At 35.0% G+C, this 24,521-nt stretch overlaps 1 protein-coding gene across 1 annotated transcript in view; it reads right to left on the bottom strand.

Annotated features, from left to right (window-relative positions):
• TNKS (tankyrase) overlaps positions 1 to 24,521 on the bottom strand; it is a 214,166-nt gene that overhangs the window by 146,493 nt on the left and 43,152 nt on the right. The window contains exon 3 of the mRNA XM_072776271.1: positions 3,058 to 3,153. Within this exon, the coding sequence (XP_072632372.1) occupies positions 3,058 to 3,153 (96 nt within the window). The remainder of the gene's footprint in view (positions 1 to 3,057; positions 3,154 to 24,521) is intronic.

Here is a 24,521-nt window from a genome sequence, read left to right as displayed (position 1 = left end):
ATTAAAGAGAAAGAAGAGTACGGGATATGTGTGCTCAGCAAAAAATGGTTATAAATAAAATATCCAAAATGTTCTATAGGTAGTAGAAATAACAATGATTTTTTTTTAATTTCCTGTACTTTTTCTATTTTCCTTAATTTTCATAATGAATGTATTTCTTGTACCTAGGGGGGAAAAAAAGGCCAAAATAAATTTTTTAAAATCCAGAATCATAACACACCCACGATGCTTTTAAATAAAATTTACATAAGCTATTTTAGACATTTCATATGCTTATTTCCTAAAAACAAAAACAAACAACCACTTCCAAGTCCTTTAGTTGACTGCCCAGAACTTCAGAGTGACTAACAGAAAAACAATAAGCCCTCAAGATTTCTTCTATCATTCACTTGACACAATAATTCAAGAAGAGTTTGATAAGCCTCTCCAATTAATTACTCTCTTTAAAATAGCTAACTGCACATGGCTCTTGCTGGAGTCCCTTAACTATAAAACTAAAGATACACTGTTGTTTTATACAGCTTTATTAAAATCCATGCATTCTTTATGCAGAAGGAAATATTAGTCATTTACATATTTTAAAATTCTCTGTAAAAAGAGATTTTCACTTCGTTAAAACATCTGTACAAAGTTTTGGCTAAAGCACAAAAGTAGTACCATAGAAGATACTACAGTTATCATCACCAACTAAATTCCCAAAGAGGCAAAGGAACAAGGGGTAGTGGAAAGGGAGGTGGGCCGGGGGTTGGGGTGACTGGGTGATGGGCACTGAGGGGGGCACTTGACGGGATGAGCACTGGGTGATGTTGGCAAATTGAACTGCATTAATTAATTAATTAATTAATTCCCAAAAAGGAAAAATATTAAGAACAGAAAGTTTACTCTAAACGTTAAGTACTAGTTCTACAACTGCATGTGACATAAAAATAATGATACTTCACCCAAAATAATCTCTAATGACTCGAAATTAAGGCACTCCTTTCAAAAGATTCTTTTTACCAATGCTTTATCTTTTTAATTTAGCTTTGGAAATAATATTTCCTCTTTAATTCTATTCGAAAGAACTGCTTAGAAGAGAACCAGCATGGCAGAGGAACATTATAGAATGTATTTCCTTTAAGCGTTAATTCACTATATTATATAACATGGATGTATAAATATCACTAGCTTGTATTTTCCACAAAATTACTATCACCAGAATGTTTTTCTTTTAAATCATATCTGAAAAGTTGTATGTCATTTCGAAAAAAGCAAATATTCATGAAAAGAACAATTCATGGATTTAGCATTATGACTAAGAAGAATTAAGATCTTCCTACCTAAGCAAAGTACAGTGCAAGATGCTTTTCAAATCAAGTTTAACAGATATGGTATCTGTCTTCCAGGAATCTAGTCTCCATGAGTTATTATGCCAAAGCTCTTTTGCAAACTAACAGCAGCCGATATAATCCCCCCAGAAATTGTTTCAAATTAGGAGACAGCTTCTTGCTGTTAATAATTTATATTTAAACTTTGTCCTTCGAAAAACTGAAAGTGGATCTCAAAACAGTGTCGCATTAAATGAATCTCACAAATGGACAAGGAAGGCTCTGAGGGTTGAAGAGAAGGAAAGGTCAGGGGGAGGACACTCAGATACAGAGACAGTCTCGGTCAGCATTTCTAATAACACCTACATTACTACAAATGAACACTATTTCTCCTTTGGTCAGAGACCACTCCAAGCTGCTACTGTTGCCCACTGCTTTGTTAAAAGAGGAGACAGAAAGGCTACAGAACCTGAGGAGGCCTGAGGCTACATATTTTAATTTTATTATTTAAAAGTGTTGAATTATATTTAAATTTCTTCTTATCTACACTGGTTTTAAAATAGCTCTGTTCCTCTAGCGGATGTTATCTTGACTCAGCAACCAAATCACTTAACTAATTCACTTAGTCAAATCACTTAATCAATTAATTGAGAAAAGTCATATTGCTTTGACTCAGCAGAGAGTATCTTAATTTTAACATAGTGAAAGTTGTCATTCTGTGTAGAGTAATTAAGCAAAATTCCACACATTTTCAAAGCTTTCTATATATAAACATTTTCCATTCACCTCAGAATCGTTGATAAAAATGCACAGCATGTACTCTAAACTTAAAAGTGAACATAAGATTTATTTTCTTCCAACACGGGCAAATTTAAAAGGAAGGTAAAAGTCATTTACTTTCACACAACCTAAAACAATACTGTTAGCACTGCAGTGACAGAGGCTCCAGATTACAAAGGTCAGTTAGGTAAAAGGCAAAGGCAACAGAACTCAGATGCTAAGAATAAAAACAAAAATAGACCCAATGCAGCATTTTGAGAATGAAGATCAATGAAAATAGTTACTCAATATCATATCACTTATAGCAGTATTTTCTATATTATGAGACAGCCTTTCTAGTCTAGCATTTCCTCTTTTGCTGCTTCTTTACATTTGTCTTGATAAAACCAATACTTAAGCCCCAAATTTTCATGATTTGAAATGAAAAGATAATACATTGCCTTAACTATGAAGTACTTAGCTGTCACGGGCAAGTGAGAAGATAGGGTAGAAATACAAACAGAAAGGCAAGGGAGGAGCAGCAACATATTTTATTTAACTATTGATCTGAGTAATAAGGCAGCAGGTTGTCTTTCCAATCAAAACTACTTTTATAAAGTAATACAAATGCCCTTGCTTGTTCAATGGTGAAGGTCTTCAAAAAAAATCAACTGAGAAGATGAGGTACAGCAAGATTACAATCTAAACCATAAAAAAGGACTCAAATATGAGGGTATAATGCATGTTATCAATTAAATGCTGTAATTCTCAGACATTCTAAGAATAAACAGTCTTATTGCTTCTGCTTATGATAGCATAGAAATTAATGAGACAGTTAATACAGCCAATCAATAATAAAGTAGAGATAATGGCATATATATTTGTTGAGCTTCACCAGTAGGAAAATAAAATTCAGTGCATGACAATTTCATAAAATCAAGCTAAGAGTTCCACAGATAAAATAATTTGGTAGAAAACTCTGTTTTCTTACCTGTAAGGACAGCTTTTGCTGAAGAATCGGCCAGGTCCAGGGCTGATTTCCCATCAGTGTTCCGGATGTTTGGATCAGCTCCGTGCTGCAGCAGCACTGTGCAAGGAAAGCAGAAACAGTATCTTACCTCGGGGATACAAAGATTATTTACTGGTAAGTGTCGCCTCGGCATGGTGTAGGCGTAAACATACATTGCACAGTTTTTTCTCTTTCAAGAGAAAAAAAGAAAGCAAGCAACAGAAAGGTGGAAAAAAAGCACTGCAGCAAAGGATCCTCTCTAGAGTAAAGCAAAGTTGGCAACTTGTGGTACAGTATTATCACATGACTTAACATCATAAACATGAAACTAGAAAGATCTTGCAGTAGATGGTCTGGGTTTGCCTCCTTCAGGCAGCAGAATGGGGAGCTGTGTGCTCACGGTCTCACCCCAGGAAATATGCTAACTATGAACCTCCCTCTCTTTACTACCACCGTGGCTGCTTGTTGCTGCTGCTTTACTGCTGAATTTCCTAACGCTTCCTCTCCTCAGAATAGTTGTAATACTGTGCAAGCCTTTTAGTGGCTCACTGCTTACATATGAAACTCACCATAACACACTGGCTTGCTTCCAAGAAGTTTAACAGACATGGTAATGCATGCAACTCTGGTCCCCTGCAGTCAAGCTGCAAAAAAAAAAAAAAACTGCCTTGCACAGTAATTCTTTCCATAAAAAAGGTTTAGGAATAGAAACTCAGTCACTATAATATATGCTAAGGAATGAATGCTGCACACATTATATTAGGTAGAAAGAGGCTACAGAGAATTCTTAGACATGGAGGCTCCCCAAAGAGAGAAGCACTATTTTAAGCAATATCCAGATGTAATAATTTATTAACCCAAAACATTTCTCAACCACATCTGGTATGTGAGTGTATGGGGGTTGGGGGGCTGGGTGTCGCTGTAATGCTACCCAACCAATGGTGAAGCTAATAAATACATTAAAAACTAGTCCAAACAAGCAAGGTTCAATTCCAAGTTATTCTAACAGTTCAAATAGTTAAGATTTTGTGTACTCCTGAGAGGAGAACAGTAGCTGTTACCATTTACCACTATCCTACAACATAAATTTAAAACAAAGCAGAAATATTAAATTCAAATAAGCCGTTAAAGACATGTTATATAAAAAATATCTGAGCCGCTACAGTTGATGAATCCCGAATTTTCATTCATTCACAGTTCCAAGCAAAAGTACCTACATTCCTTTGGAATATTTGGAAGGCAATCCTCATATATTACTAAGTAATAAGTCCTACTGTTTATAAAGCTCTTCCCCTTCCCTTAATCCACAGCCATCTTGTCAATGGCTTTATTATAATGTACAAAGGAATAGCCTTATCTAGAATTAGGACGCAGCTGCTGCAACAGTGTACATCAGCACCTCTTGCAATTCAATCTTGGCTACTTTCAGATTTGGAATAGTAAAAACTAGCCAGATTCTTGGCTGAGAGATCCTGCCAAGACTTTCTATATTATTTCACCCTTGAATGCAAGCAATCATAATTATTTTCCAGATGTTTGCAAACTGACTCAAGAGCCAGTAGAATAAAAAAGTATCACAATATCAAACTGTAGTTATTCTTTCATCATAATGAATAAGCTTTCATGGCAACAGTTTTGTGGGTTTTTTGTTTTTTTGTTTTTAATTCCAAGAAGAAATCCCAACATGAAGGTTTGGCTTGTAAAGGGTCTTGATCATGAAGCAACCTCATTGTATCAAATGTCAAGCTGACAGCTATCTCTTTATCTTTACTTAGTTGCTCACTGATCACATGCAAAGGGCAGGAAAACAAAGAAGTAACAGCTACCATGAAATGCAGATTTTTACTGCGTACTTTGAGAACTTCAGACCCTACTCTAAACAAGTACAGCACTACGTTAATTTAACAAGGCCTGACAATAATATGATGGGAGCTTTTATTTTGCAGCTTACTAGGTAGAAGCAAAAAACTGAAAGCCTATTGTTCCTCCAGAGTTCATCTTTTTTGTTGTAGCTAGTATCTATTATATCTCTGCTATTTTACAATAGAGATCTGCCATTATAGTTCAGCTACATTTTTGCTTTATTTTGGATAATTTTTAAAGCAGTAATCTTTTTACTAGAAATCTGTTTTCTAAAGATTTTGAGTCCCAGGTATTTCTTCCATCAGACCTAAATGAACAGAAACATCACTGGCTGAGTAATGCAGCCAACAGGGAAAAAGAAGTTGAATTTTCTTAACCAGACGCTGATAACAAAATCCACACCAGAAAATATTCAACCATTTTTAAGTAACTAGATAGCAGTTCATAAAAAACAAAACTCAGTAGAGTTAAGAGTTTGGGGGGCAAAAGGGCATCTCTAACTAAAAGAAAGCTAACTTTTTCTGACTTGTATAAAAGGGCAGTGCTGGGAAGATTACATGAGAACAGAGTGGCATGCAATTGCGCTAAGCACTGAGCCTGACATTACCCAGCAGCTAATGACAATACCGAGAGCCCATTTGTAAATGTAAAGCTTGCTTATACTCTCACTTCTACCACTAACTACTAATTCAATGCTCTGTCCTAGAGCCAACTCTTTGGATCTTCACTTTTTCTGTAAAGGGTCAGATAGTAAATAGATAAGATTCTGCAGACCATTATGGTCTCTGTCTCAACTACTCATCCCTGCCTCAACCTCATCCTTAAGCGGAAAGTAGCCACAGACAATACTTACAAGAATGTGTGTTCCAATAAAATTTTATTTATGGATAGTGAAGTATGTTTTGTATAATTTTCATGTGTCACAAAAATACTAGTATGGTGATTTTTAAAAAATCATTTACAAATGTAAAAACAATTCTTAGCTTACAGGATACACAAAAAGCAAGGGGTGCGCTGTATTTGGCCTGTAGGTCACAGTTTTGCCAGCTCCAACCTTGGGCAGTGATATACAAAGTACGGTCTATGGACTATTCTAGTCTAGAGCTCTTTGCAATCCAGCTACATTGAAATAAATACAGAAATTAAGAGGAAGCACTTAGAATTGTGTATGTTATTTTAAAATTACTTTCTCTAGTATTTCATTTTTACTATACTTTATAAGATTATTGGCCTGCCACGTACTACACAGGAAGAAAACTGGTCTTCTATCACATACAGTTTGAGAAGCAATGAGCTAGGGCACATGTAAAATTCTCTGGGCCAGAGTTCCAGATCAATAAAGTGAAGGAGCTGTACTAGACAGGTGATTTCTAGATATCTTAGGTGAGTTATAGCTAAAGATCTAAAGCATTATGACCTGAAATCTTAGTTTAAAAAAAAAAAAAAGTTATTTCAAGTAGAACTTTTTCCTTCCCCACCCTCTAAATAAAAATTTTAAAAAATTATCTTTCATTTACCTTATCACTTTAACAAAAACAAAACTCAAAGTTGAGCCCATTATCAGTGGAAGTTGTTAGGTACATACTAAAATGTCCCAAGCTACTCCCAAGAAATTCCCCCAATCAAATTGTTGTTTCACACTATTCTCTATGGGGAAGTTTCTTTATTTTCTAACACCAGATGAACAGCACATACATCAGGGCAAAGTAACAATAATGGCTTCCAACAATGTCAGCCTACTTTTGAACTGGTGATATGTAGAACTCTCAATTCTGGCTGCTTCAAATTTTGCTTTCAGAGTTCTGAGCTACCAAATAGTAATAAAATATGACATCTAATACATAATACAATTAGAATTTCATCTTGTAACATCAATATACACTGACAAGACACTAATATAAAACAAATTTCTCCTTCAAAAGTAGCACAAATGTCTGAAGCAAAGTTCCCAAAATGTACAAACAATAAACAAAATAAAGTTTAAAAGAAAAACAAAAAAACTAAAATCTGAGTAACATTCAGTACATAAATTCAAGACTACTGCAGCCATTCAAAATCTCCTTGTACTATCTTTAACCAAGTAGGTCATCATCAAATCTGGAATCACAAATGACTTAACTGTATCCAATTGTTTGAGTGATATATCTCAAATCCATTTATCTCCTTTTGAGTTTAGGGGGATGGAAAAAATATAGCAGCTGGCATAACAACAGATAGTTAAAACTAAGGTAGGATTACAATATTCAAAATGTCATACTCAAAAGAGCTTATGGCAAGAAGGACATGTGATTTTCCTATTTCTGGTGCAAGCATTCAGCTACAGTGAGCCAGATTCACGTCTTTACCCTGTGACCAACAAACAGTACAGACTGAAATTGTTTCATTCCTCAAAACTATTAAATTGAAAGCATTCATATCATTTTAATTGTTCCAAATAAAAAGAAAATATTCCTACATGTGTGCAAAGCTTCATCCTATCAAATTCCTAGAAAAATAAAAAGTGCTACTATGATAAATTGTATTTAATTACAGGCATTATTAATTTATTTAAGAAAATAAAAGAAATAGAATATGAATTTTCTAAGCTAAAAATGTAGGAAGACTTTTAGGTGAATTATCAAAAAGTGTTTAGTATAGTTTTCACTATAAAAACTAGCAATTTTCTTTTTTTTTTTTTAAGATTTTATCTATTTATTTATGAGAGAGAGAGAGAGAGAGAGAGAGGCAGAGACACAAGCAGAGGGAGAAGCAGGCTCCATGTAGGGAGCCCAACGTGGGACTCAATCCCGGGTCTCCAGGATCACGCCCTGGGCTGAAGGCGGCACTAAACCGCTGAGCCACCCTGCCAAAAAAAAGTAGGAATTTTCTATTAAAACATTGTAAATTCTTTATTATGTGAATTTCAGAGCTTCATTAATAGTTTTAGAACCATCCCTCAAAATGAACACTCAATTGTAAAAGAAGTTATGTTTATGTTAAAATGTGTTTCATAGTCCTCCTACTCTTTAAGAATAGAGATACTCATTTGACTGAGCTTCCAAAATTGAAGCACACAAAGGACTAAATTCATTAGATTTTTTAGCAATTAAGACCTAATTTTATAGTAAAATACCAAGGGACCAAACTTTAACTACCTGCAATCTTCAATGTATAGGACTCTCACCAACACACATGGCTTTTAGAAGACATTTTTTCTAAATGATACATATGACATTCTGTGGTTGATACATGGTTCAACTGCCTCTCCCAAAGAAACAGGTACATTATAACTGTATAATACTATGTAATGGCATAGTATTATACTACTATAATATTGTACATATTTATATACTATGCATATTTTTTAAAAGATCATTTATTTATTCATGAGAGAGAGAGAGAGAAAGAGAGAGGCAGAGACACAGGCAGAGGGAGAAACAGGTTCCATGCAGGGAGCCCGACGTGGGACTCGAGTAGCCGACGTGGTCCCCAGGATCAGGCCCTGGGCTAAAGGCAGCGCTAAACCACTGAGCCACCCGGGCTGCCCTACTATACATATTTTTTAAGAAGCCATTTATCTTTTCATTCAAGATACACTTTACTTACTATGGCGTAAGAGTAAACTACTGTATTTTATTTTAAAAAATCATCAAGAGTTGATTTATCACTAACAGTAAACATGAAAATTCAAGTAACCAGCAAGATCCTATGTAGTATACTGTATGGCTTACTTACATGCAACAACTTCTTGTTTTCAGTATTGGTTGACCAATCTTTAGGCTACAAATAATGAATAGAACTAGACTTGAAACAAAAATATAACTTCTTAAAACCATCTAAGAGCTAAGGAGATAGAGAATTATCAGCCCAAAACTAAGGCACAAATGGGAATCCAGAAGATAAACATGTATGGGAACTGCCTTTGTTCTCAAAGCAATTATTAATACAGAAAAATAAAAGCTATCCTTTCAATGTCTCATAGGGCAAAGGGAACAGCAATCATTGCTGGGCTCCCCAAAAGTAAGGATCCTAACATAGACTGTCCCCACACAAAAAGCACTATATCCTCAGGATGAGGATAAAGTGATGTGAATTCACTCTAGTACAGAATCATATCTCTGGTTGGAAAACTGTATGTCCAAACTATCTGAAGCCTTGAATTTGATTTTAAGGTGATCCCAGATTGTCTGTAACATCAGGGTATCTGGCAAACATAAATATCCATCCTCTCAGGGGAAGGTACCTTCATCAAAGGGCAAAAAATTAGTCCTATAAATAAATTTATAGTAAAACGCCCAGCACATAGCCAAGATAACCAGGTACAGAGGTTATCTGAAATGCAAAAGCAACAACTAACATCAATAAACATCACAAAACATCACAGACCCACAGAAACTTCAGATACCAGAAAGGACTACCAGATATAATATAAAAAGAACTATTCTTACCTTGTCTAATGAAATAAAAGACAAGCTGAAATATCTAAGTTAGATGAAACTATAAAAAGTGATAAGGCAAAGTTGTAAAACAACCAAAAAGAATCTCTAGAAATAAAAATACAATTAACTTAAATAAAAAATGAGGGCTTTGGTTTCTAGCCAGGACAGAGTAACAGTAGCCGACTAGCCCTTTCACCCTAATGTAAATAATGACGAAACTGGACAAAATACATGAAGCAACAAACTGAAGGCAGTGGTCAACAGTTGTGTTAAACTGTGCTCTTTGAAAGAAAGGAAACTCAAATGATGGGTACCATAATCATTCAACTCTCTTCCTGAGACAATTTGGCAACCACCTGTTTACAACTAGAATCAGAGCAGAACATGGTGGCCATGCTGAGCTGAAAAGACAAGAGATCTGAATTTGGAGTAGATAAACTGGTTGGAATCTATAGAATAAAAAACTGGAGAGGAGGGAGTATGCAGAGAACAGGGTTCAGATGTCTGTGTAAGGGTCCCCTGGTGGTAACAAGGCTGTGGCTGGCCTGTATAGTTTGTGTTAAGACAAGACCATAGCTGCTGTTGGGTTGAGCACATAACAGAGTTAGCTGAGGTCAAAAAGTACTAGTGGAGAAAGTAGTGCTGAGAGAAACTGAAAGTCTGGTTTTAAGAAAGTATAGAGATTCTAAAAATACCCCCTAAATACAGTTGGTACAGATCTGAGAAAACAAAAGGCTATCTTAGTTATGAATAAACACCTACCCTAGGTGTCTACAATGTCACTAAATTTTCTCCTTTCACTGTTGTTAACATTTGCACTGATGGTACAAAAGTAACAAAATTGCTGGTAACTTAGTACAAAATCAAGACAGTGGCACCAAACTATACTAGTGATCACTGCATTCTTCACTACCATGCAACTGCCTTAAAAGAAAAAAAAAAAGTTTTGTAAAATTTTTTATCTACCTACATGAACTCGAACTTATAATGTAAATACAATTTTCTGTATAATTTTCTTATAATGTAAATACAATTTTCATCAATATAAGGAATGTACTTTTTAAATATGGTATTTGAAATGTGTCAACATTTTGGAATCCTAACTCAGTGAATCAATATTTTCAAAATGACCAATGGAAATTGTTACAAAATCAGGTTTGGGAACAGATTCTTTCAAAGTGCAACACAGACTAACGCACTGTAATGTTATAGAAAATGAAAAGTTTTCTGTTATGGTTTTTCCATAACTGCAATTATCCATTTAGAAACTACAATTTGTCATGTTTGGATAGGGATATCAAAGAATATTCACAATTATTTTTAAAATGTTATTAAATATATTTCCCTCTTCCAACTAAAATCTGAATCTACTTCGTTAGAACATACTGCACATAGAAGCAGATATGAGGATCCACCTGACTAAGCCAGATAAAGATTATTTGCATTAATGCCAATATTTTCGCTAACTTTTTTGTTTTGGAAAACATAGTTACTTTTTGTAAAAATGTTATTCCTATCAAAATATAGTTAATTTGCTATCTGCTAAATATATCAGTAACTTTATGAAGTTTGTAGTTTTGATTTCTCATGTTATATATGACCCTATAAACAAAAGCTCTTCAGAGTGCAAAAAAAAAAAAAAAAAATCCTAATAAATTCTAAAACCAAACCTCAACAAGATCTGCAGAGAAGACAAATGAACATTGAATCCCACTATGATAAAGATTTTAAGGAACACCTTGGGCTTTCCACAGAAATGTAGTAATAAACCATAAACCCAAGTATTTAGAAGTTCAGGGTGACTTGCCAGGAACCAAACTCTCTGCTAAAACAAGAATAAAAATTTTCAGAGCAGGATAGAAAAAAAATAACATTGCAGCCTCCTACAATAATCTATTGGATAAGAAAATTATTAGACATATAAAGAAAAAGGGAAATGTGATCCACAGTCAAGAAAAACAAACAAAAAAAACAGTCAAAAGAAATCTTATCCAAGATGGCCCAGATGTTAGACTTAGCAGATAAAGACTTTAAAGCAATTATTATGAATTCAAAGAATTAAAGGAAAATATGGTATGAAAAAGTATACAGAGAGAGATACTCTAAGAACCAAGTTGGAAATTCTTGACTTGAAAAGTTAAAGGAATCATTCTATCCAATTTTAAGATTTATTTTAAAGCTATAATAATTATAACAATGAATTATTGGGATAAAAATAGATGAATAGAAAAGATCAATAGGAAAGAAAACAGACCAATTCATGTATGGTCAATTGATTTTTCTGTAAAGAAGGCAAAGTAATACAATGATGAAAAAAATAATCTTTTGAACAAATCATGATAGAGCAGCAAATGTTATCTACATATATAAGAAAAAGGAAAAACACAAAGTTTGACTCTTACCTCACACTATACAGACAACTCCAAATGAGCCATATACTTAAATAAAAAGTTAAAACAATAAAACCTATAGGATCAAACATGGAAGAAAATCTTCATGACCTTGAGACAGAAAATATTTAAGATAAAAAGGGTCTAACTATAAAAAAAAATATTGATAAATTGTAGTTCATCAATTAAAATTTTGTTTTTCAAGACACAATTATGAACCTGAAAAGAAAAGCCACAAGCTAGAACAAAATAGTTACAACTACATGTGATAAAGAACCCATATCCAGATTATATAATGCTAAGACTGTAGAAACGACTCTTAAGTAAAATAGTCCAGAAATAGCCTTCTATTGTGTAAAAGTCCAAATTTTTAATCCTATCTTTTTTTAGTCTTTACCTTTCATACAGAAACCACTAAAAATTCAGTTCTGTCCATATCTAGAGCTAGCATGCTTGTGATACATTACTTAATTTCCCCTTAATTTCACTTGCCTTTTTGTATCTAATTAGATGCCTACTTACTACTTTTTTCCACATACCTTACTGGAGAAAAATAAGATGATATTTCTTTTTTTAAAAAAGTTCAAAAAAATCAAATTCTCTGTAAGTCTGCTTCACTTACTAATGGCAAAACATCCTAGTTAAACAGTTAAGTACCCAGCTGTGGTCAAGCGCTGGTCCTCCTGAACTACATGGCACAGGTTAGAGTCCTGGTTCTGACACCTCCCAGTTTTGGGGCCCTGGGATGCTACTTCACCTCTCTGCTCTTCCATTTTCTCATCTGCAAAAACAGTGGATAATAACAGTACCTACCTCATGGGGTTATTAGGAGGACAAAAGGAATAAATATTTGAGGAGTCCTTAGAACAGTGACCCAGCACATAAGAAGCATGTGATTGAGGCAAAGAAGATTAAGAGGTACAAAATTCCAGTTATCAAATAAATAAGCCACAAGGATGTAAAGCACAGCATGGGGTAGATTCTTGATAATATTGTAATAACTTTGGTAACAGATGGTAACTAGACTTACCACAGGGATCACTATAATGTACACCTGAGATATTAGAAAATATTTATTCAGAAAATTAATCCAAGTAAATAAAAATTTACTGAATTCACATAAAAGAAAAGTTATAATCAAATTTTAGCATGAAATTTTATAATAAAAGAATCCTCCACTTAGATTTTGTTCCCATTGTCAAGTTTACCTATAAATACAGAAAATCAAGAATTTTTTAAAAGGCTCATTGCATCTAGAGTAACTTAGAAACAGATCATTCTGTATGTATATATAGAATTTTAGAACCAGATCAATGACATAACTTTTTGCAATAGAGTTAAGTCAGGCCACAATACATCTGTGAAATCGCATTATCTGTTTACACAAGCCACAGTTTAAGATAAAGCAGGCCCTGGAATGGATATAAGAATGATTATAACAAAGGATATCTCTTTCTACCTGGAAACCCCAGAGAGTCAAGTCTAAAAGAAAATACTGTCCAGGAGTCAGACAAATCTGGGTTTTATAAAAATGCTGTCCTTTGCATTGTCTGACCTTACACAAGTTACTTCACCTCTGTCAATCTCAATCTCCTCTTTCATACAATACTACCTTCCTCAGAAAATTGTTGTTATAATTAAGTGAGACAATATATATAAACCTAGCTTGGTTCTTGGTATATAATAGGGACTCAACAAACACCCTGCCCCTTCAATCAGGATCTTTTCATCTGCCTTTCAAAAACAGAATCATGCACACAGAAAGTACTAAAAATATATCTGTTAGATTGAAATAAAGGCAAAATGGTAACAGCCCAAGGAACAGTGAATTCATTTGCGCCAAGTCAATTATTGTTTTATGCTTCCTTTTATTTAGGGGGAGATTACTTTTTCGAAAACTTGAGTAGATGCAGCTAAATGAAACAACACCAAGAAGGAAGAAGGCAGATAGCTTTAGTCTGACTGTGCAAGTTTGTAACAGGATCACAGAATTTTTACAGTTCTAAGGGATAATGACCACATGCAAAGGTGCTTCCCAGTCTGTCTCTGGGAGAGAAGGGCAGACCCTACCTACCTTTCTGAAACCTTCCCTAAATCATCACCCATCTCTCAAGGTCTCAAGGACTTAGTATTCCAGGCAAACTTCCCATTAGTATAAACATGAAGGCAGGGGTGGCTGGGTAGCTGAGCTGATTAAGCATCTGCCTTTGGCTCAGGCAGTGATCCCAGGTTCCTGGGATGGAGCCCTGCATTGGGGAGTCTGCTTCTCCCTCTCCCTCTCCCTTTGACCCTCCTCCTGCTTGTGCACTCTCTCTTTTTCTGTCAAAAAAACAAATAAATATTTTTTTAAAAAGCCCTTAAGGCCAATTAAAATTAGTTTCAGTACCACTAGATACAAGGTTTAAAGTAACACATTTAAAAATATCTTCTGGAACTGGAGGGTATTATGCTGAGTGAAATAAGTCAATCGAAGAAGGACAAACATTATATGGTCTCATTCATTTGGGGAATATAAAGAATAGTGAAAGGGAATAAAGGGGAAAGGAGAAAAAAATGAGTGGGAAATATCAGAAAGGGAGACAGAACATGAAAGACTCCTAACTCTGAGAAGCAAACTGGGGGTGGTGGAAGGGGAGGTGGGCAGGGGGTGGGGGTGACTGGGTGATGGGCACTGAGGGGGCACTTGACGGGATGAGCACTGGGTGTTATTCTATATGTTGGCAAATTGAACACCAATAATAAATAAATAAATAAATAAATAAATAAATAAATAAATAAATAAATAAATAAAATATCTTCTGCAAGGAACATAGAATTGAACCCATACTATAACATTCTGATTCTGCTTTGAACTTTAAGAAATTGTATCACTACTATTTTCCTATACCTCTGAGAATTGATTCAACAGACTGAATTTCTATGTACTGTTGTACTTTCAATCTGACAGAGACAAAGAATGTAACTCAAGTTATTATTCTTTGGGAAATACACCAAATAATTTTTTTAAATTGACTTTTGTTTTTCTATCAGATCTGATAAATTATCCTATTAACAATATTCTTTCCTTTCTTCTTCTTTTTTGTTCTACTTTTTATTCCCGTAGCTTATTTTATAACTGGTAGGGTATCTCTTAATCCCCTTCATCTGTTTTGCCCACACACTTCCCAATCAATATTACAGCATTTTTAATAACACTATTCAATCACATTTTCACACCCCATCTCAGTTCCTTTCCCCTAAGTTGAGGAAAAAAACAACTGATTTTGTGAATTATTAAATCATAATTCAAGTTTAAAAAATTAAACAGGATGTGAAACAAAGGAAAAAAAACCAATTCGCATTGATGGTAACAAAGAACAGCATTTGGTAACCCCCACCCAGTCCATTATTAAGCTTTTACTGAGTGTCAGAATACAAAACCCACCTATACAAAAACACCTTACTGTTGCCACCTGAGGGAAAACAGAATGGACGGGAAGAAGCATTTATTGAGGCTCTACCTGCTTTATTATTTCACTTAACTTCTATTAACAATCCAATGCAATATGCAGGATACTCATTTTATAAATGAGAGATTGAGGCTCATAGCAACTAAATTATTTGTACAAGATGACAATTTTTAATCTGTAAAGTAGAATTCATACCTAATACTAAATCTAGGCGTTTAATTTCTACCTTATCATCCTACACAAGTACAAGGCACGATTACCCCAGAACTGTAATTCAAGCTTCCTTCTCCTCTGGTGAATTCTAAAAGGCACATCTCTACATTTGTCCTAAATACCTTATCTACTACTCCCATGACCAATGTCCTCTTTCTCATCCCATCCAACAATCCCTCTGTGAGAAAGCATGACACCAAGACTCAGAAAAAAACACCCATGGCAGCTCGGGTTCCATTTTAGGAGACCTACTAGAATACTTCCTGCTCTTGCTCCCTCAAACCTCATCAAGCTCAAGCATATTCTTTCTATAGATCAACACTCAAAACTGTGTCCCAAAATAGGCACAGTAAATAAAAGACAAAATAAAATACATGTTCTCTATCTCTAATCATGATTATACCACATAGCTAATTTAGAAATTCTCAGGCTTGACACAAAATAAATATATATTGGAATAATCTGTGGGATATCTTTTTTCTAAAAGATTTTATTTATCCATTTAATGAGAGAACACACACACACACAGGGAAGGAGGGCAAGGGAGTAGGAAAGAGAATCTCAAGCAGGCTCCAGGATGAGTACCAAGCCCAACACGGGGCTGGATCTTACCACCCCTGATATCATGACCTGAGCTGAAACCAAGAGCTGGACACTTAACCAACTTGAGCCACCCAGGAGTCCTATCACTGTGGGATTTCTTTTTTTTTTTTTTTTTTTTAATTTTTTATTTATTTTATCTATTTATGATAGTCACACAGAGAGAGAGAGAGAGAGTCAGAGACACAGGCAGAGGGAGAAGCAGGCTCCATGCACCGGAAGCCTGACGTGGGATTCGATCCCGGGTCTCCAGGATCGCGCCCTGGGCCAAAGGCAGGCGCTTAACCGCTGCGCCATCCAGGGATCCCTACTGTGGGATTTCTTAATGGCTTATTTGTAACTGTCATATCTAAGGGCAAAATATGAAACAATTCACAATAAGGTTTATATATTTACTCCTGGATTCTGTTTATAGATGAAAAGTCTAACATCTCCATTTTAAAAAGAAAATTAACAGATTCCAATAATTTAAGAACTAAAACAAGAATACCTAACATTTTTTAAAGCCTGGAAGTATAATTATTATCCTTAACTTTCTTTGTAGTTTGGTCAGCTGAGAATGAGGACTGGAAGGGGCTCTGTAAGTCTTTCTTTCCCTCTGGACCTGCTTCTGCAATCTCAGTTACCACAGAACTATACAAAGCGAGGACACAGGTTTAATATTCACACGTTTTAGATAACACAATAACCATGTAAAGGGAGAACTGATTACATGAGGCATTTGTCTCAGGTAGCATTTTCATACAACCTCAAACTGAAGCCATGCATCATCTCCCTGAAATCCAGACTGTTCTGGATCATACATGGTTAATCTAAAAGTAAATATAACGTATAATTAGTTTCTTTAATATGCAGATTTCAGCCATTTCCAAATCCTTGCATCACTTCAAAGAAAAGCATATGGTCTTATTTGGTTGTTGTTCTTGATTTTTGAACTTTTTCCCCCTAATTTAAACATCTTTGATGGATTTCTTAAGCCCTGAGGAGAATGAAAGTATTCACTCTGGAATTTCAAATAAATTGCAATGAACAAATACAAAAATCTGTATATAAATATATATATATATATATATATATATATTAACCACTATTAACCAGAATGCCTACTAAAGTAGTCCCAAATTACCAGGTAAATGCATAAATATTCTTTCTTGAACGCAGTTGAATCTAAGTGGGCAAGTTATCAAGATTAACGGTGTTCACCGTCAGTGGGGATTTTTTCAGAAGGGAAAGATTACTATCATTCTTGGCTCTTCTCCTTTTTAAGGATGCAAGTGTGGAATTTTGCCAACTTTTACTTTTTTATGAAAATGCTATATTGAGACTTGTTTAAAAGATCCCAATTCAGTTTTTATACAGAAAACTGGTGCTTAAAATGCCTAGGGGAGGTATTCTGGCAGGAAAAGGGAAAAAAGACAATCATGAAACAAAAGCAAGTGAATCATATTCTCAAGGGCTTCACTGAATTTTCAGTAAATTTTTGCAAGGAATAAGGAATATGGGTGAAATTACTTCCTTAACCTCGCTCATTTATGAATGACATATAAATAATGTGATATGCTAAGTCAAAAACCCTAACAGAGATCCTCAGCAGCTACAATTTCTTTGGTTCTTATTAAGAAGTTGTGGCTTTCCAGAAATTTATGTTAGAGTAATTAAGGTTTACACATATATTTAATGAAAGTGATATTCTCCATAGTACTGTTTATAAAACAAAAGTAGAAAATCAGAAATATTATAAATGGTCTAATATGGGTGAGCGATTTAAAAATAATAGTTATTTCCATATAATTCTTGAGACAGCCATTAACAATGAGATTAGATAAAAAAAACACTCATTGATAATGAAATATATTCACAACGCAAAGTGAAAAAAATCAGAAAACTTTATGCATGGAATGATCCCATTTTTATATTTAAAAAGGACTATATATATATATATATATACACACACACACACACACACACACACACACACAGGTACAGTGTGACCAACAATATTGTTCAATAGAAATTCCCAGTGATGGAAATTTCTATAATCTGCACACAATGATATGATAACCAATAGTCATATATGGTTATTAGACTAGCGCAACTGAGGAACTAAGTTTCTGATTTTTAAAATTTTAGCTAATTTTCATTTAATGGCTACCATAAAATAAGGTGTAACTGTTGTTAAGGGTATATTTTCTAACTTCTTTAATGAACACCTATTACTTCTAGTAATACTGTTAAGACAAAACTTCTAGTAATGCTTTAAGAAAGTTAATTTTGAGATACTATGTTTAAAATAACAGGAGGTAAGAATGTACCCAAGGCAGTCCAGCACTGATCTCATGCTTCCCAATCCCATCCCCAGTGCATTCCAAGTTCCAGAGCTTTTAACTTCATCAAAGGACAGGTAACCACGGAGTGATCAAGCAAAACTCCATTCACAAGAGAGTTTATACGAGGGAAATAAGTATCTCTTTCTAAAGAGCAGATAATAGAAAATGGAGTTATCTGGAAATTATGAGAGGGATATTAATTTAGGAGTGCGTTAATGATAACAAAAACTAGGTTTAAGTTTTAGTAAATGGATTATCTTAAGATTTTGTTTTGAGGTTTTTTTTTTTAATAAGGCTAAAGAATACTACTTTAAATTTGCTAAATATTATATGATCTAAAAAGCTAAACTAAAAAAGAATTTATTTGGCACATTTAAAGACTGAAGTTAATTTTTTATGCTTAAAATATATTCTCAAATAAATCTTACTAAGCAGAGAGAACTTTCAGTTCTCAGGAAAACATTTCTATTATAACAACTTTATATCAGCTCTACAGACTACTGGAAAGTAACAACTTCCTCCTTTCCTCACTGACAAAATGGTAGGTAATGTGAATCATCAGTCTCATGCATAAGATATAAATATAGTGAAATTAATTTGGTTAAGTACTTTGATGAGCCTCAGAGGAAAGCACTGTATTATGTATCATGCACTCACAGCAGTTTTTGCTACATTTGCCACCATCACCTTATTCTTTCTTCACCCTCCCTACCTCAATTCCTCAGTTCCTGACAACAGCAATTCAAAGGTTTAATCTACAAGTAGCACCAGAAACTGACTGCCCATTCTTTTAAAAAAAAAAAAAATTTTTTTTTAAATTTATTTATTCAGAGAGAGAGAGAGACTGAGAGGCAGACACACAGGCAGAGGGAGAAGCGGGCTCCATGCAGGGAGCCTGATGAGGGACTCGATCCTGGGTCTCCAGGATCAGACCCCGGGCTGCAGGTGGCGCTAAACCACTGCGCCACCAGGGGTGCCCTGACTGCCCATTCTTTATAGAAGACCCACTATAACTAGAAGTCAATGCATGACTGGAATCAATATTCAAAAACCTAATGAAGAATAGCAATGATTTGACAACAAATGACAGATAATCTAAACATAATATATATCTGACCATAAAATGTGTTTTGTATTTCTCCATGAATATGAGAGTGTTGGACATACTACAAATTCACCTAACTTTAGAATGAAAGTACTTCAAAATATCACCTAATCAAGAAGAAGTGGAAAATTACTTGTCTTCCTTATCCTCATTAACACAGACTGGGCAAAAATGCCCAGACAGAATCATGCTATCTTCTTATGAATTGCTTTGTCATTCCACACACATTTCTTGAGGATACACGTAGTACCAATGATAAGCAATAAGAATACAAGAACGAGGAAGATTATTGTTAGTTCCTTACCACAGAGAACTAACAAGCAAGAAGGACCAAGTAAGATCTAAGTGAAATACTACAAAAGCATATGACAAGGCACTAACGTATCTGGAGCATACTCAAGTTCACACCATATTTGATTCAGTTTAAGAGACTGGTCCTACAGCTGCATTAGATAGAAAGTAAATTTATTTTGATTAGAGCAATTTTAATTTAATAGCTGTGTTTATATGACCCTGGTCTATTTGGGGACCATCTCCAAGATATTTTTATCCATAATGGCATCCACACAAGTCATTCTTCTTAATAGTTTATTGTTTATCTTTACTTTGAATTCAATTTTGAAAGCAGTGTTTTCAGTCCAGCTAGTCTAGGTTATGTTGCAATAACAAAGTCCTCCAGAATCTCATAGGCTTAGCAAAATAAGTTCATTTCTTAGTCACAGAAGTTGAGAAAGTGAAAGGGGAATTTCCTTACTCACTGGCCCTGGCTGAAGAGAGCTCTATGTTAAAAAGTGAAACCTACATAACCAAGGTAAAGAAAAACAAAATATGATAAATGTGCTCTGGTTCTTAACACTCCTGCTCAGAGGTTATATATTTTGCTCCCACTCACATTTTGTTGGGGGAAAAAAGGAAAGTAAATACATTCAGTGGACAAAGGACTGTGTACTTCTAAATGCCAACAAGAACTGGAGATACTTAACTGGTTTGGTTAAGTACTTTGATGAGCCTCAGAGGAAAGCACTGTATTATGTATCATGCACTCACAGCAGTTTTTGCTACATTTGCCACCATCACCTTATTCTTTCTTCACCCTCCCTACCTCAATTCCTCAGTTCCTGACAACAGCAATTCAAAGGTTTAATCTACAAGTAGCACCAGAAACTGCTAGTGCAGTTTAGACCACACCAGACTAAAAAGACCAGTGTTTGATATTTAAACTGCTCATATTTCCTGTCTCAATATTGTGGAAATATGGAAAATAATGAGAATTCTACCAAAGCTAAAAACATGAAGAAAGAGCTCAAAGGACATCTATGTGTCCTCTGATCTCAGAAAAGCAGAGAGAAAGCACAAATGACAAAAATGTTTAACTGTAAGAAATTAATGAACCTCCTTTATGGAAAAATTTCAGGCAATGAGCTATTACTCTAAATTCTAGAAATATACTTCCAAATAGCAGGGGCAAACAATGTTATCTCAAAAATAAGCATGCACATTTTAGATAATTATTTTCTAATTAAACAAGGTCCATCTGACTTTTAAATCTTAAAACTGACCTATATAATATACTCAGTTTTCATTGTGGAGTGGCTTATTCTCTCATTTTTATTTTTTTTAAAGATGTATTTATTTGGGAGAGAGAAAACAAGAGACAGAGCATGAGTGGAAAGGGAGGAGCAGAGGGAGAAGGGAGAAATAGACTTTCTGCTGAGTAGGGAGCCTAGAAGGAGAAGGGGGGAGCAGCTTGATCCCAGAACCCTGGGATCATGACCTGACCGGAAGGCAGACGCTTAACTGACTGAGCCACCTAGGCGCCCCTCATTTTGATTTTTAAAAATGCATCCTAAATGAATTATTATAATGTAATTCAAGAAGAGACCCTTAATCCCAAAACTGCTTTCCTGTATTTCTGTAATGTAATTAAAATTATAATCTTATTTCACCATAAACTGTTTTTAACTTAAGAATAATTATCTAATTGAAACCTTACTTAATAGGGCACCTGGGTAGCTCAGTCAGTTAAGCATCTGCCTCTGGCTCAGATCATAATCCCGGAGTCCCACATCAGGCTCCCTGCTCAGTGAGGAGTCTTTTTTTCCCTCTGACCTCTCGTGCTTCCTCTCTCAAATAAATAAATAAAATATTTTTTAAAAGAAATCTTACCTTATCATTCCTGATGACTGAAATTGGACTTCATCAAATTAAAAAACCTTTGCTTGTCCGAGGACATCATTAAGAAAATGAAAGGTAAGGCAGACATTGGGAGAAAGCATTCACAAGACACACATCTTATGACCCACAGCTGAAACACAAGAATTCTTACAACTCAATAATAACACCAAAAAAAGGATCTGAACTGAGATCTCACAAAAGAATATAGACAAATGACCAATAAGTGTATGAATATATGTTTGACACATTCAGCCAGCAGGGAAATTCAGCTTCTTATAAAGTTCAACATATACATATCATTCTAACTAGCAATCCCACTTCTAAGCCACTTACCCAAGAGAACTGAAACAATGTTTACACCAAGACCTATATACCAGTATCCACAGCCACAGACTGGAAACCACCCAAACGTCTACCAACTGTACTACATCCATGATGGAACACTATACAACAACAAAAAGGAACAGGTGAGTACAGTAATATAAACTGCTAGACTTTGAGTTAAACTCAGAAAGAAAAAGAAGACTCTGTTTAGAAGAAAACATAGGGTTAAATCTTCATAACCTGGGATTTGGCAAAGAAGTCTTAGATAAGACCCCAAAGCAAAAACAACAAAAGAAAAAGTAGACCTTTTAATGTTCACCAAAATTGAAAACTTTTTCACTTCAAAGTTCCTTATCAAGAAAGTGAAAAGACAACACAGGATGGGGGAAAATATTTACAAATCATTTTTCTGGTATGGAACCTGTATCTAGACACATAAAAAACTCTTACAATTCAATAATAAAGAGACAATCCAATTATGAATGAACAAAGGACATAAACAGGCATTTCTCTAAAAAACACAAACGGCCAAAAGGAATATGAAAAGACGCTCAACATTATGCACAAAGGGATGCCTGGGTGGCTTAGCAGTTGAGCATCTGCCTTTGGCTCAGGGCCAGGGATCCTGGAGTCCAGGGATCGAGTCCCAATCGGTCTCAGTGCATGGAGCCTGCTTCTCCCTCTGCCTATGTCTCTGCCTCTCTGTGTGTCTCTCATGAATAAATAAATAAAACCTTTAAAAAAATATATATATATATATATGCTTTCTTTAAAAAAACACATTAGGCAAAAAAATAAAAAATAAAAAAAAAACAAAGTTCTGGCAGAGAGTAGGCATTTTATTGAGTAGGTAGACAAGTCTGTAACACTTGGAAACAGTGCAAAATAAAGCAGACAAGGTTCCTGTGTTTCTCTTCAGGAAAGAGTAGGGAAGAGTATACAGAGATGATGAACAAATATATGATTTATCAAATATATAATTTCAGGCAATAGGTGCTATTAAGTAAAATGAAACAGGTTAGAGAAACCAGACAAGCAGGGCAGGGCAAGAAATTATGACAGTATTGTCAGGCAAAAGTACAGGATTAACATTATACATGAAAATCTGGGGGAAAAAGTGTTCCAGGCAAAAGGAACAAATACATAGACTCTGATAAAGAAACAAGTTTGACTCATTCCAGAGACAAAAAGGCCAGTGTAGCTAGAACATGAAGAAAGGGAGAGAATGACAGCCATGAAATCCACAATGTAGGTGGGAGTCTAACCTAGATCAAGTAGGGCCCTGCCTGATAAGGATTTAAGGTGTCATTTAAGTGTAATGAGAATTCTTTGTGGAACATTTTAATCAGGCCAAGGCTGTGATCTGATCAGGGCATTTAACCTGTGCAAGTGCACAGGGCCCCACACTTGGTTTAATGTTTTGCTGTCACTATCCTAAAATTCTTAATAATCTTAACTTTTAGCATGTATTTTGTAAACAAAGTCCAACGGGACAATGGAGCATGTTGCGAGAGAAGAGATATCTTGGGTGGCAGGCAGCACATGCACACACAATAAAATCAGAAATGGAAAAAAAAAAGTTTATAGACAGCTGTTGAAAATATTATAAGAATACTTGGTTTCCCTCCCCCCGCCCCGAAACAGTATTAAAGTATCCTTTAAAAGCAAAATGAGATATCTCAAAGAATGTTAATCATTATCCGATATTTGAACGGGTCCAAATTCAAAACCCAACTCATGTTTACTTCCTCCTCTCTCTGACTCACCCTGCCTACTGCACCTCACCACTTGGTACCTCTCCGGGAATGGCACCCAGTCGCTGTGATGAGGCCTGAAGTGCCATGTCCATAATAGGGAACTTCTCTGACACAAAATATGATTAAGAGTCAACATCTGACTCAAGCTGGTCACTGAATTTTACCTATCTCAGAGTTTAAAAACCAGAGTGGACTAGAAGCCAAGACACATCAATATGAATGGGGGATTCTAGACTGAAGGTTCACAAACCTATGCTATGCTGAAGTCCCCAGAGCTGGCTTGGTTCTCACATCTCAATTCTGGGTTTTCCTTAATGGCTAAGTTTCTGACTCAACCATCTGACATGCACTGACGATTTCATACTGTTATAACCTCATAACATTTGTCTGACTCTTAGAAGGCTCCTCTAATATGTAAATATTATCAGTCTTTTTAGTCTAGCCGATCCTACTACCACTCATGATCCAGAATTCCTATCTTGCTTCCAGTTTTCTACTTCTCCAATCAAATCTACTCAACACAGAGTGGATTATTCTTCCTTTAACAGGTTCGATGGCTTCCATACATCCAAATCACTGGCTACAGTATTTTTTATCACACAGAATTTGGTAAGAACAGAGAGGTAATTTTATGAGTTCAATCACTATTCTTAGAAGGTTTTAACCATAAGATTTAATATGAGATTAATGATATTTAAATAATAAAATTAAATCATTTGGGATAAATTATAAAAATTATGGAAAACTCAACTGTTTGATTTCCAAAAATGTAACATGAACAATTTTCCCACTTGAGATAAGAGCATTCATATCAATTTTATTACT

The sequence above is a fragment of the Canis lupus genome, chromosome 15 (genome assembly GCF_048164855.1).
Source record: "Canis lupus baileyi chromosome 15, mCanLup2.hap1, whole genome shotgun sequence".
NCBI classification, from domain to species: Eukaryota; Metazoa; Chordata; class Mammalia; order Carnivora; family Canidae; genus Canis; species Canis lupus.
This window is presented reverse-complemented; position numbering and strand designations above follow the sequence as displayed.